The 14,137-nt window shown below is 46.1% G+C and overlaps 1 protein-coding gene across 1 annotated transcript; it reads right to left on the bottom strand.

Annotated features, from left to right (window-relative positions):
- Positions 1-5,657: 5,657 nt before the first annotated feature.
- Positions 5,658-13,027, bottom strand: LOC135535350 (serine/threonine-protein kinase ULK4-like). Its single transcript, XM_064962008.1, has 4 exons — positions 12,871-13,027; positions 12,376-12,564; positions 8,042-8,169; positions 5,658-5,802 (listed from the first exon to the last, which is right to left on the bottom strand). Exons 1-4 carry the CDS (start codon positions 13,009-13,011, stop codon positions 5,796-5,798), a joined length of 465 nt encoding a protein of 154 aa, XP_064818080.1. The 5' UTR covers positions 13,012-13,027; the 3' UTR covers positions 5,658-5,795.
- Positions 13,028-14,137: the final 1,110 nt, after the last annotated feature.

Genomic DNA, 14,137 nt, shown 5'->3' with positions numbered 1-14,137 from the left:
CTACAGAGTACAGAGGGGTGACAGACAGCATGTCATCTACACAGTACAGAGGACAGAGGGGTGACAGACAGCATGTCATCTACACAGTACAGATGACAGAGGGGTGACAGACAGACAGCATGTCATCTACACAGTACAGAGGACAGAGAGGTGACAGACAGCATGTCATCTACACAGTAGAGGACAGAGGGGTGACAGACAGACAGCATGTCATCTACACAGTACAGAGGACAGAGAGGTGACAGACAGAGCATGTCATCTACACAGTACAGAGGGGTGACAGGCAGCATGTCATCTACATAGTACAGATGACAGAGGGGTGACAGACAGACAGAATGTCATCTACACAGTACAGAGGACAGAGGGGTGACAGACAGCATGTCATCTACACAGTACAGATGACAGAGGGGTGACAGACAGACAGCATGTCATCTACACAGTACAGAGGACAGAGGGGTGACAGACAGCATGTCATTTCCACAGTACAGAGTACAGAGGGGTGACAGACAGCATGTCATCTACACAGTACAGATGACAGAGGGGTGACAGACAGACAGCATGTCATCTACACAGTACAGAGGACAGAGGGGTGACAGACAGCATGTCATCTACACAGTACAGATGACAGAGGGGTGACAGACAGACAGCATGTCATCTACACAGTAGAGGACAGAGGGGTGACAGACAGACAGCATGTCATCTACACAGTACAGAGGACAGAGGGGTGACAGACAGCATGTCATTTCCACAGTACAGAGGACAGAGGGGTGACAGACAGCATGTCATCTACACAGTACAGAGGGGTGACAGCCAGACAGACAGCATGTCATCTACAGAGTACAGAGGGGTGACAGACAGACAACATGTCTGTCTGTCACCCCTCTGTACTCTGTAGATGACACAGTACATACACAGTACAGAGACAGTACAGATGACACATACACAGTACAGAGAACAGAGAACAGAGGGGTGACAGACAGACAGCATGTAATTTACAGAGGACAGAGAGAGGGCTCTCTCTCCCAACCCCTCACTTGCCCTCCCCTTTCATCACCTCTCCCCCCTTCAGTCTCCTCTCCCTACCCCACCCCTTCCCCTCTCCTCATCTCCTCCTCTCCCTGTGATCTCCCAATCCGTCCCCATACCCTCTCCTCCTCTCCTCTCCTCCTCTCCTCTCCTCCCAGTGATCTTAGAGGAGAATGAGCCTGGACTGGTTTGAACAGGTTGGGTCTGGCTTCCGGCCCTGATGTGAGACGTGCCATGTTAGCAGCACTGATTTACAAATTAAACGCCAGGAAAAGGTCAATACCTGGCTGGGTGATTTAAAATTCAATCAGAAAGGTAATTAAAAAGAGGGAGAATCAAATTGGCTTGCTCCATCCAGCCATTGATGCAAGTTCCCCTCAACCCCACTTCACCTCCTCTCCTCTCCACTCCTCTCCCCTCCCCTCCCCTCTCCTCTCCTCTCCTCTCCTCTCCTCATCTCCTCTTAGTGCTGTGGTTTTTGTGTTATTGTGATTGATTTACCCAGAATGGCTGGCAGCTGCAGCACGACGTGACGGATGAGCAGATCGAGGCATTTTGACAGGTATTCATTGCTGCTTTGTAGCTCCTTCCCTGGCGTGGCCTGCCTGATGTCTCTTTCAATGTACATCACCAGTCTGCAAAACATTATCATTCACCTACAGCCTCCAAACTACCCCTGGAGCCGGACGGAGCCGGACGGAGCCGGGATCAATACAAGCCAATACAAGCCAGAATTAGTAAGACGTATTATAGCAAATAAATGATATTCATTACAACAATTAGGGTTAAAAATAAAGGCTAATAGATTCAGAGATCAATGAGGAGCATCAAAACAGCCCTCAAGCTGCAACAAGACTCTTGAACTCAAACACACAGCCTGCAAGTTGAAACAAGAACAACCCTCACAGGCAAGTGGATAATAACCTGTCAAACACTGTCATTAAAAACCATGAACAAACAGAGTAGGATACAGTACACCACTGGACAGACAGATGTGGTGCTCTGGCAGGTCAGTACACCACTGGACAGAGACAGATGTGGTGCCCACAGGTCAGTACACCACTGTACAGAGACAGATGTGGTGTCTACAGGTCAGTACACCACTGGACAGAGAGACAGATGTGGTGTCTACAGGTCAGTACACCACTGTACAGAGACAGATGTGGTGTCTACAGGTCAGTACACCACTGAACAGAGACAGATGTGGTGTCTACAGGTCAGTACACCACTGTACAGAGACAGATGTGGTGTCTACAGGTCAGTACACCACTGGACAGAGAGACAAATGTGATGTCTACAGGTCAGTACACCACTGGACAGAGACAGATGTGGTGTCTATAGAATCAGTACACCACTGTACAGAGACATATGTGGTGTCTACAGGTCAGTACACCACTGTACAGAGACATATGTGGTGCCCTGACAGGTTAGTACACCACTGTACAGAGACAGATGTGGTGTCTACAGGTCAGTACACCACTGTACAGAGACAGATGTGGTGTCTACAGGTCAGGTACACAACTGTACAGTGTCTACGGGTCAGTACACCACTGGACAGAGCCACTTGTGGTGTCTACAGGTCAGTACACCACTGTACAGAGACAGATGTGGTGTCTACAGGTCAGTACACCACTGTACAGAGACAGATGTGGTGTCTACAGGTCAGTACACCACTGTACAGAGACAGATGTGGTGTCTACAGGTCAGTACACCACTGGACAGAGAGACAGGTCAGAGAAGAGAGAATAGAGAGAGAGAAGAGAGAATAGAGAGAGAAGAGAGAATAGAGAGAGTATAGAGAGAATAGAGAAGAGAACAGAGAGTAGAGTAGAGAGAGAATAGAGAGAGAGAAGAGAGAATAGAGAGAGAGAATAGAGAATAGAGAGAGTATAGAGAGAATAGAGAGAGTATAGAGAGAATAGAGAAGAGAACAGAGAGTAGAGTAGAGAGAGAATAGAGAGAGAGAAGAGAGAATAGAGAGAGAGAAGAGAGAATAGAGAAGAAAACAGAGAGTAGAGTAGAGAGAGAACTGTGACTTTCACTATGAATGACATTTAGTCATGGGCAGGACGTTAGGTGCTGACAGCCGACACGCATCGCTCTATAATTGGAATCCCAGGAGGAACAGGGGCGAAAGCGGAGCTGGTACCGAGTGACAGGGATTGATAGGGCGTGGCAGCCTGACATTTGGGCTTCCACTTCCTGTTATAGTCCTGGGAGGCCAGTGGGAATATCATTTCAGCAGTGTTCATTCATTTGTTCTGCTGCTGATGAGAACATTTTCCCACTCAGCTAAACACAATCAGGCCCCAGTGTTCATTTGACTGCAAATCAAATGTCTCTCCTCCCTAATTGGGGAGGATGGGCAAGGTAATTAAACACATAGATGTCATTCCATTTGCTTCATTCCAGCCATTATTATGAGCCGTCCTCCCCTCAGCAGCCGCCACTGGAAACACACCACAGGTCAGGCTGCCCAAACCTGTTTTACATTTACCATGCATGTCACAAGCTACATCATTAAATACATCATTCAAATGAAACAGTAGTGGATATTAACATGTCATCCATTGTTAAATACATGATCAAATAAAGACCTCAATACCAACAGACCTTGTACCAGTTGTACTAAACTTCCAACCACTTTCTCCACATAAAAAGACAAGCTTATAAAAAGACATGTAGACAACTTTTCTTCAGAGCATATTTCACCGGCAACGCTGTCACCGTGACGGCGCCTGGCTTGGCCTACAAGTGTCTCTCCATGTCTTCTCCGACCATTGAAAACACTTTACACAAAGCAACAAACTTGACATTTCCACAACAGGGACGCGGGCGCTAGGCTGACTTATCAGAAGGCATGACGATGAGGAGTGTGTGGTGGGCCGTGCGCTCTGCGCGCCACAGTGGAGCTAATTAGAGAAGTGTTTGGGTGAGTGCCGGCACGCTGCAGACGGTTCCCACATTAGGAGACAGAGTGGGGGGTTAGTGCTGACAGGGACCGCCCTGGGAACACTTGTTAGAGTCTGGGAAGAAATAGAAGACAACAGCATCACATGGCTGGCAAGGAGAGGGAGAGAGACGAGAGGGAAGAGGGAGAGACAGAGGAGGGAGAGATGGGAGAGAAGGAGAGAGAGAGGGATGAGAGGGAGGAGAGAGAGAGAGGGGGAGGGGTGAGAGGTATGAGAGGGAGAGAGAGAGAGGGGGATGAGAGAGAGGGAGGGATGAGAGACGAAAAGAGAGAGAGAGAGAGGGGAGGGATGAGAGGAAAAGAGAGAGAGAGAGGGGGGAGGGATGAGAGAAAAGAGAGAGAGAGAGAGAGAGAGAGAGAGAGAGAGAGAGAGAGAGAGAGAGGGAGGGATGAGAGAGAGAGAGAGAGAGAGATGTACGTCCACAGACAGGGCTGGCTAGCAGAGTCTAGACTGTTTAAACTGCAACTAGGCCAATTCATTTCCATTTCTAAATATGATGTAGAGTTCACATGCTATCAAGATACACTTTTTTTTTTTTTTTACAAAAGTTAGTCCAGAAACTTTCACAACTACATTTGTTATGAAACTTTGCATTTAAATATGTCACAATTTAGTATTTTAGCAAGGCACTAATCAATAACTCTGCACCAATTATGTAAAGTAAGAACAAGTGACTGACTGTCTAAAATACAACCTGGTATAACCTACTATCAGCTAGATCCAAATGGACCCAGAGCTGTCCTACTTCCTCTTCATAATTATAGCAGCTCGCGAATGACAGACAACATTCAACCCTTATCAAAAAACCATCTCTTCTTCCCTCGTGAGTTTGATTCAGGATTCCACCCCTTTTCCCCAATCAAAGGACTTCTATCTCAAATCCTGAGGCCTAAAAGAAGTTCTCCCGACATAAATTGGTTTAGAATGATCGTTTGTTTGAGCAACCAGTGAAATGTATTAGAGGAAACCATTTCTCCAGTTGCTGAACCATTTGATAGACCTCATTTAACTGTTTTTACACAACGTTGTTTTGATATTGGTTCTAGGCTGGAGGACTTACGGCATCTATTTAATTCCAGTCTTCCTCTACAAACCAAAATAGTGGTGTTGGATACATTTCATTATGTGTGTGTGTGTGTGTGTGTGTGGGTGTGTGTGTGTGTGGAGTCTTATGGCTTGGGGTTGAAGCTGTTTAGAAGCCTCTTGACCTAGACTTGGCACTCCCGGCACCGCTTGCCTGTGGCGGTAGCAGAGAGAACAGTCTATGACTAGGGTGGCTGGAGTCGTTGACAATTTTTAGGGCCTTCCTCTGACACAAATCAAATCAAATCAAATTTATTTATATAGCCCTTCGTACATCAGCTGATATCTCAAAGTGCTGTACAGAAACCCAGCCTAAAACCCCAAACAGCAAGCAATGCAGGTGTAGAAGCACGGTGGCTAGGAAAACTCCCTAGAAAAGCCAAAACCTAGGAAGAAACCTAGAGAGGAACCAGGCTATGGGGTGGCCAGTCCTCTTCTGGCTGTGCCGGGTAGAGATTATAACAGAACATGGCCAAGATGTTCAAATGTTCATAAATGACCAGCATGGTCGAATAATAATAAGGCAGAACAGTTGAAACTGAGCAGCAGCACGGCCAGGTGGACTGGGGACAGCAAGGAGTCATCATGTCAAGTAGTCCTGGGGCATGGTCCTAGGGCTCAGGTCAGTTGAAACTGGAGCAGCAGCACGGCCAGGTGGACTGGGGACAGCAAGGAGTCATCATGTCAGGTAGTCCTGGGGCATGGTCCTAGGGCTCAGGTCCTCCGAGAGAGAGAAGGAGAGAATTAGAGAACGCACACTTAGATTCACACAGGACACCGAATTGGACAGGAGAAGTACTCCAGATATAACAAACTGACCCCAGCCCCCGACATAAACTACTGCAGCATAAATACTGAGGCTGAGACAGGAGGGGTCAGGAGACACTGTGGCCCCACCCGAGGACACCCCCGGACAGGGCCAAACAGGAAGGATATAACCCCACCCACTTTGCCAAAGCACAGCCCCCACACCACTGATACCGCCTGATATAGAGGTCCTGGATGGCAGGAAGCTTGACCACAGTGATGTACTGGGCCGTTCACACTACCCTCTGTTGTGCCATGCGGTCGGAAGCCGTGCAGTTGCCATACCAGGCAGTGATGCAACCAGTCAGGATGCTCTCGATGGTGCAGCTGTCGAACCTTTTGAAGTTCTGAGGACCCATGCCAAATCCTTTCAGTCTCCTGAGGGGGAATAGGTTTTGTTGTGCTCTCTTAATGTCAGTCTTGGTGTGCTTGGAACATGTTAGTTTATTGGTGATGTGGACACCAAGGAACTTGAAACTCTCAAACTGCTCCACTACAGCCCCGTCGATGAGAATGGGGACATGCTCGGTCCTCCTTTTCCTGTAGTCCACAATCATCTCCTTTGTCTTGATCATGTTGAGGCAGAGGTTGTTGTCCTGGAACCACACGGCCAGGTCTCTGACCTCCTCCCTATAGGCTGTCTCATTGTTGTTAGTGATCAGGGCTACCACTGTTGTGTCATCGGAAAACTTAATGGTTTGCCAACCCACACAATTTGCATACCGCCCCAAAAGATCCAGAAGATGCAATCTCTGTTGCACTCCATACTGCCTTTTCACACCTGGACAAAAGGAACATCTATGTACGTACGGTCACTGTGGGGACGATATCATCCATGCACTTATTGATAAAGCCAGTGACTGATGTGGTGTACTCCTCAATGCCATCGGAAGAATCCCAGAACATGTTCCAGTCTGTGATAGCAAAACAGTCCAGTAGCTTAGCATCTGCTTCATCTGACCACTTTCTTATTGACCGAGTCACTGGTGCTTCCTGCTTTAGTTTTGATTTGTAAGCAGGAATCAGGAGGATAGAATTATGGTCAGATTTGCCAAATGGAGGGCGAGGGAGAGCTTTGTATGCGTCTCTGTGGGTGGAGTAACGGTGGTCTAACGTTTTTTCCCCTCTGGTTGCACATTTAACATGCTGGTAGAAATGAGGTAAAAGGGATTTGAATTTTCCTGAATTAAAGTCCCCCGGCCACTAGGAGCGCCGCTCTGGGTGAGTGTTTTCCTGCTTACTTATGGCCGTATACAGCGCATTGAGTGTGGTCTTAGTGCCAGCATCAATTTGTGGTGGTATGTAGACAGCTATGAAAAATACAGATAAAAACTCTCTTTGTAAATAGTGTGGTCTACAGCTTATCATGAGATACTCTACCACAGACGAGCAAAACCTTGAGACTTCCTTAGATTTTGCGCACCAACTGTTGTTTATAAATATAGATAGCCCGCTACCCCTTGTCTTACCAGAAGCCGCTGTTCTATCCTGCAGAAAAAGCTTAAAACCCGCCAGCTGTATGTTATTCATGTCGTCGTTCAGCATTGACTCGTGAAACATAAGATATTACAGTTTTTAATGTCGCGTTGGTAGGATATACATGATCGTAGTTTGTCTATTTTATTATCGCTTGATTGTACATTGGCTAATAGGACCAATGGTAAAGGTAGACTACCCTCTCGGCATCGGATCCTAAAAAGGCATCCGGATCTTCGTCCACGATACTGCATTTTCTTACTCCTGCGAATGACGGGGATGAGGGCCTTGTCGGGCGTCTGAAGTCAATCTTTCCCGTCCGACTCGTTGAACAAAAGGTATTCCTCCAGCACGGGGGGAGGAATCACTGTCATGATATCTACAAGATCTTTTTGGTCAGAAGACACGGTGGCAGAAACATTATGTACAAAATACATACAAATAACGTGAAAAAACATACACAATAGGTTACGGGATCATAAAACAACAGCCATCTCCTTCGTGTAGGTGTGTGTGCTAGTGCGCGCGCGTGTGTGTGTGTGCTAGCGCGCGCACGCACGCGTGTATGTGTGTATGTGAGTGTGTGTGCTAGCGCGCGCACGTGAGAGAGAGAGAGAGAGAGAGAGAGAGAGAGAGAGAGAGAGAGAGGAGAGAATGTGTAGTAGACCTGTCCATACCTAGAGTTGCAGCAGAGTAGCAGCATGTCCCTGTTGCTGCAGAGGACCTGAAGGAGAACCAGGAAGGCCTTGGCTCTGATGACAGAGGACGGGCTCTCCAGTGAACGCATTATCTTCACCACAAAGTCCTGTAATGACAGACAGCCACTCCATTAAAGGGAGAGTTCACTGTTTTGGCATTAGGATACAATCCATTTGATTATCATTGCTACCTACAATAACAAAAAATGCTAGACAGGAGATTCTGGAATTTCCATAAAAACAGCCACATTTAAAAAAGATTTGGATGAAACAACACACAAGGGTAAGTCAGAACTATCCCTTTAAGATGTGCTCAACTGTAATGGAGTCAAGTGGGGTTAACTAAGCCGTAGCTGACAAGTAGAGCCAGCTATAGTGTTGACCTGACAGTGAGCTACACTGAGTCTTAGCTGACCAGTAGAGCCAGCTATAGTGTTGACCTGACAGTGAGCTACACTGAGTCTTAGCTGACCAGTAGAGCCAGCTATAGTGTTGACCTGACACTGAGTCTTAGCTGACCAGTAGAGCCAGCTATAGTGTTGACCTGACACTGAGTCTTAGCTGACCAGTAGAGCCAGCTATAGTGTTGACCTGACACTGAGTCTTAGCTGACCAGTAGAGCCAGCTATAGTGTTGACCTGACACTGAGTCTTAGCTGACCAGTAGAGCCAGCTATAATGTTGACCTGACACTGAGTCTTAGCTGACCAGTAGAGCCAGCTATAGTGTTGACCTGACAGTGAGCTACACTGAGTCTTAGCTGACCAGTAGAGCCAGCTATAGTGTTGACCTGACACTGAGTCTTAGCTGACCAGTAGAGCCAGCTATAGTGTTGACCTGACACTGAGTCTTAGCTGACCAGTAGAGCCAGCTATAGTGTTGACCTGACACTGAGTCTTAGCTGACCAGTAGAGCCAGCTATAGTGTTGACCTGACACTGAGTCTTAGCTGACCAGTAGAGCCAGCTATAGTGTTGACCTGACACTGAGTCTTAGCTGACCAGTAGAGCCAGCTATAATGTTGACCTGACACTGAGTCTTAGCTGACCAGTAGAGCCAGCTATAATGTTGACCTGACACTGAGTCTTAGCTGACCAGTAGAGCCAGCTATAATGTTGACCTGACACTGAGTCTTAGCTGACCAGTAGAGCCAGCTATAGTGTTGACCTGACACTGAGTCTTAGCTGACCAGTAGAGCCAGCTATAGTGTTGACCTGACACTGAGTCTTAGCTGACCAGTAGAGCCAGATATAGTGTTGACCTGACACTGAGTCTTAGCTGACCAGTAGAGCCAGATATAGTGTTGACCTGACACTGAGTCTTAGCTGACCAGTAGAGCCAGCTATAGTGTTGCCCTGACACTGAGTCTTAGCTGACCAGTAGAGCCAGATATAGTGTTGACCTGACACTGAGTCTTAGCTGACCAGTAGAGCCAGCTATAGTGTTGCCCTGACACTGAGTCTTAGCTGACCAGTAGAGCCAGCTATAGTGTTGCCCTGACACTGAGTCTTAGCTGACCAGTAGAGCCAGATAGTGTTGACCTGATACTGAGCTACACTGAGTCTTAGCTGACCAGTAGAGCCAGCTATACTGTTGACCTGACACTGAGTCTTAGCTGACCAGTAGAGCCAGCTATACTGTTGACCTGACACTGAGTCTTAGCTGACCAGTAGAGCCAGATATAGTGTTGACCTGACACTGAGCTACACTGAGTCTTAGCTGACCAGTAGAGCCAGCTATACTGTTGACCTGACACTGAGTCTTAGCTGACCAGTAGAGCCAGATATAGTGTTGACCTGACACTGAGCTACACTGAGTCTTAGCTGACCAGTAGAGCCAGATATAGTGTTGACCTGACACTGAGCTACACTGAGTCTTAGCTGACCAGTAGAGACAGCTATAGTGTTGACCTGACACTGAGTCTTAGCTGACCAGTAGAGACAGCTATAGTGTTGACCTGACACTGAGTCTTAGCTGACCAGTAGAGCCAGCTATAGTGTTGACCTGACACTGAGTCTTAGCTGACCAGTAGAGCCAGATATAGTGTTGACCTGACACTGAGCTACACTGAGTCTTAGCTGACCAGTAGAGCCAGCTATAGTGTTGACCTGACACTGAGTCTTAGCTGACCAGTAGAGCCAGATAGTGTTGACCTGACACTGAGTCTTAGCTGACCAGTAGAGCCAGCTATAGTGTTGACCTGACACTGAGTCTTAGCTGACCAGTAGAGACAGCTATAGTGTTGACCTGACACTGAGTCTTAGCTGACCAGTAGAGCCAGCTATAGTGTTGACCTGACACTGAGTCTTAGCTGACCAGTAGAGCCAGCTATAGTGTTGACCTGACACTGAGTCTTAGCTGACCAGTAGAGCCAGCTATAGTGTTGACCTGACACTGAGTCTTAGCTGACCAGTAGAGCCAGCTATAGTGTTGACCTGACACTGAGTCTTAGCTGACCAGTAGAGCCAGCTATAGTGTTGACCTGACACTGAGTCTTAGCTGACCAGTAGAGCCAGCTATAGTGTTGACCTGACACTGAGCTACACTAACCTGGAAGGCTCCCTGTGGGCTGCTACAGGTGTTATCACTTACACTGTCTGGAAGGTGCTGGGAGGGTGGAAACGACAGCCTCTCCAAAACAATACACTTATCATAAAACCATAGGTTAATGGGACTAATTGGCTCAACGCTACTTACTGGGCAGCAAATTAGTCAGAATTTATTAACTTTCACAATCAGGAGGAAAATGGAAAAGGACAGCAGAAGTAAGACAGACATGAACACTCCTAAATACTGTGATTAAATACTGGCTGTTGTTGTGTGTGAGCAGTTGAGTTAATTCATTTCAAAAGCCTCTGGTCTACCCAGCTGCATAAACTGTAATTACATCAACAGTATTCCAAGCTGCACTAGAAGATTGTTGCAGCTCCTTACCCAATTAGTGGAGTTGCTTAGAGATTCATTGAAATAAAACATTTATGCAAAGACAATGCATGAATAAACAAGGCTTCCCGGACTTCTATTTGTCAAGGAATTAATGAGGAAAATGTATAGCATTTTATAATTGGTGCAAAGGTGACGCAGTAAGTTGGATGCACTCAGACTTGTTTTCCCAAGTTACATTGGAAATGGACATGTAGATTCATTCAGGTCAAACTACATGACCAATGGTAATCTCACAGAACCTTGAAGGCAGCGATGTACCTTCTTAAAATCACTTTCACCGCCTCATTTGTGTCTATAGGAACTTTACAGGGAGGGAGGGCCTTGTTTGTGCATTAACAATCCTGCTGCTATTACGAAACAGTACTGCCCCTCTTAGTGGAGGATCCTGAAAGCAAGATGAATATTTAAAGATAATCATCAGTAGGAATAAGGCATGTTTGTTCAAGTCTCAGTGACTGGGAGTCAAGTCAACCTCAGGAAATAAGAGAACTCCTCTCTTTGAGGAAAATGATTCTCTCCCACCCCAGTTGGTGAGGCCCTGAGACAGACTAGACATCACATGCAGACAATTCTTTATCTTTCTTATCTGCATCTTATCTGGCTTTGGCTGCATGTGTTCCGTTGGGAGAGATTTATATTCCATTATTTGTTCATACTTACAACTAACCCTAACTGGGCCAGAGGATTAAAGATAGAGGGAGATGGAGAGGATAGAGGGAGATGGAGAGGAGAGAGGAGAAGAAGAGGAGAGGAGATGGGATTCATCTCCTGTGTTGGCTGGAACTAGCAGCACAAGCCGATAATGGCCAATTATCTGTCAGAGGTTAGGGAGAGGCGGCGGTGCCGGGCCAGATGAGATGTTTAGTGCTGAAGAAGATGGCACAGGGCTGAAACACGTTCACAGAGACAACACCAATCCCATACAGCTATGGCACGGGCCACACTCTTAGCCTCACAGTGACAGTTGAATGAAGGAGGGGCTATAGTTGTGCTTTCATTTCCTTCGTCCCAAATGGCACCCTATTCCTATAGTGCACTACCATTGACCAGGGCCCATAGGGTCAAAAGTAGTGCAATATTTTAATTTATACCTTTATTCAACTAGACAAGTCAGTTAAGAACAAACTCTTATTTACAATGACGGCCTACACCGGCCAAACCAGGACGACGATGGGCCACCATCCTATGTGACTCCCAATCACGGCCGGTTGTGATACAGTTGGATTCGAACCAGGGTCTGTAGTGACGCGTCTAGCACTGAGATGCAGTGCCTTAGACCACTGCGCCACTCGGGAGTCATGTAGGGAATAGAGTAGCATTTAGGACTGTTGGTGTTTAACAAGGTGCTACACTACAGTATCCTACATACCCGCTCCTGGACTAGTCTGTGTAGCTGGGCGTGGGCCCCTGACGCCAGCATGGCAGAGAACATGGTGAGTATGTGCTGCTGGACACGGCTGATCCCCGACACCAGGCTGGCTAAGATGGCTGGCAGCCCCACCTTGTCAATCACACTGTGGAAGGCACTGGCTGAGAGGCGGGTGATTCTGCACAGGGCCTGTATGAAGTTAATAACACAGGATGGCCTCAATCATCATCAAGTTCACTTTCAAACACATCTGGCTTCTAAAAGTGGCTGAAGTCAGGATAGGCGGGGTTTGTTACATTTGGGACTATTGCATTGGTTTCTTTGGGTCAGACAAACTCAATCAAGAAACAGTTTAAATAGGAACCTAGGTCTGGTATCAAGATATTAGTCCCAATGCAGGTTATATACATGGACGTAATCCATCCAGTGGTATTTCATCAGAAGTGAGTGAGTGAGTTCAGGTTTCCCTGGTGAGTGTATTGAGTTTGTACTTACTGAGATGGCGCTGACGCGTAGTGAGTCGACGCTGGAGTGTGTGAACAGGTACCAGAGCATGGGGCCTATCTCCCCGGTGATGAAGCCCTGGGCGTAGTGAGACGCCGGGGTACACACGTTCTCCACCATCTTACACACCATGTGGTTCACAACCAGCTCCTCCTAAAGACACACATACAGACACACACGCGGACGGACATACACACACGGATGAACCCAACACACACACACACACAGTACAATACAATGGAATGCCCAAAACAGGTTACCTAGGCTAAATAAAACACAATCCTGAATCCTACAAGAACCTGAAGGTCACACCTTAAAGAAAAGCAAAACAAAACAATTAGCGAGTAACAATTTGATTTACACAAATCATTACAATGGCTACAATGTGAAGTGGTTCATTACCCACCATGCATCCATTATATACCACATATCCATTATATACCACACATCCATTATATACCACACATCCATTATATACCACACATCCATTATATACCACACATCCATTATATACCACAGATCCATTATATAACACACATCCATTATATACCACACATCCATTATATAACACACATCCATTATATACCACGTGTATACCACACATCCATTATATACCACACATCCATTATATACCACAGATCCATTATATAACACACATCCATTATATACCACACATCCATTATATAACACACATCCATTATATACCACACATCCATTATATACCACAGATCCATTATATACCACAGATCCATTATATACCACACATCCATTATAAACCACAGATCCATTATATAACACACATCCATTATATACCACACATCCATTATATACCACAGATCCATTATATACCACAGATCCATTATATAACACACATCCATTATATACCACACATCCATTATATAACACACATCCATTATATACCACACATCCATTATATACCACACATCCATTATATACCACACATCCATTATAAACCACAGATCCATTATATAACACACATCCATTATATACCACACATCCATTATATACCACACATCCATTATATACCACAGATCCATTATATAACACACATCAATTATATACCACACATCCATTATATAACACACATCCATTATATACCACACATCCATTATATACCACACATCCATTATATACCACAGATCCATTATATAACACACATCCATTATATACCACACATCCATTATATAACACACATCTATTATATACCACACATCCATTATGTACCACGCATCCATTA

This window comes from Oncorhynchus masou, unplaced genomic scaffold, assembly GCF_036934945.1.
Source record: "Oncorhynchus masou masou isolate Uvic2021 unplaced genomic scaffold, UVic_Omas_1.1 unplaced_scaffold_4855, whole genome shotgun sequence".
Taxonomy (NCBI): domain Eukaryota; kingdom Metazoa; phylum Chordata; class Actinopteri; order Salmoniformes; family Salmonidae; genus Oncorhynchus; species Oncorhynchus masou.
This window is presented reverse-complemented; position numbering and strand designations above follow the sequence as displayed.

What these genes read in the sequence shown, in the direction of transcription:
- LOC135535350 (XM_064962008.1), bottom strand. Translation starts at nt 13,011, where the DNA reads ATGGTGTGTAAGATGGTGGAGAACGTGTGTACCCCGGCGTCTCACTAC. An exon ending in TACGCGTCAGCGCCATCTCA is followed by an intron (nt 12,565 to 12,870) that starts GTAAGTACAAAC and finishes AACTTCATACAG; the next exon opens with GCCCTGTGCAGAATCACCCG. An exon ending in ACAGACTAGTCCAGGAGCGG is followed by an intron (nt 8,170 to 12,375) that starts GTATGTAGGATA and finishes CTGTCATTACAG; the next exon opens with GACTTTGTGGTGAAGATAAT.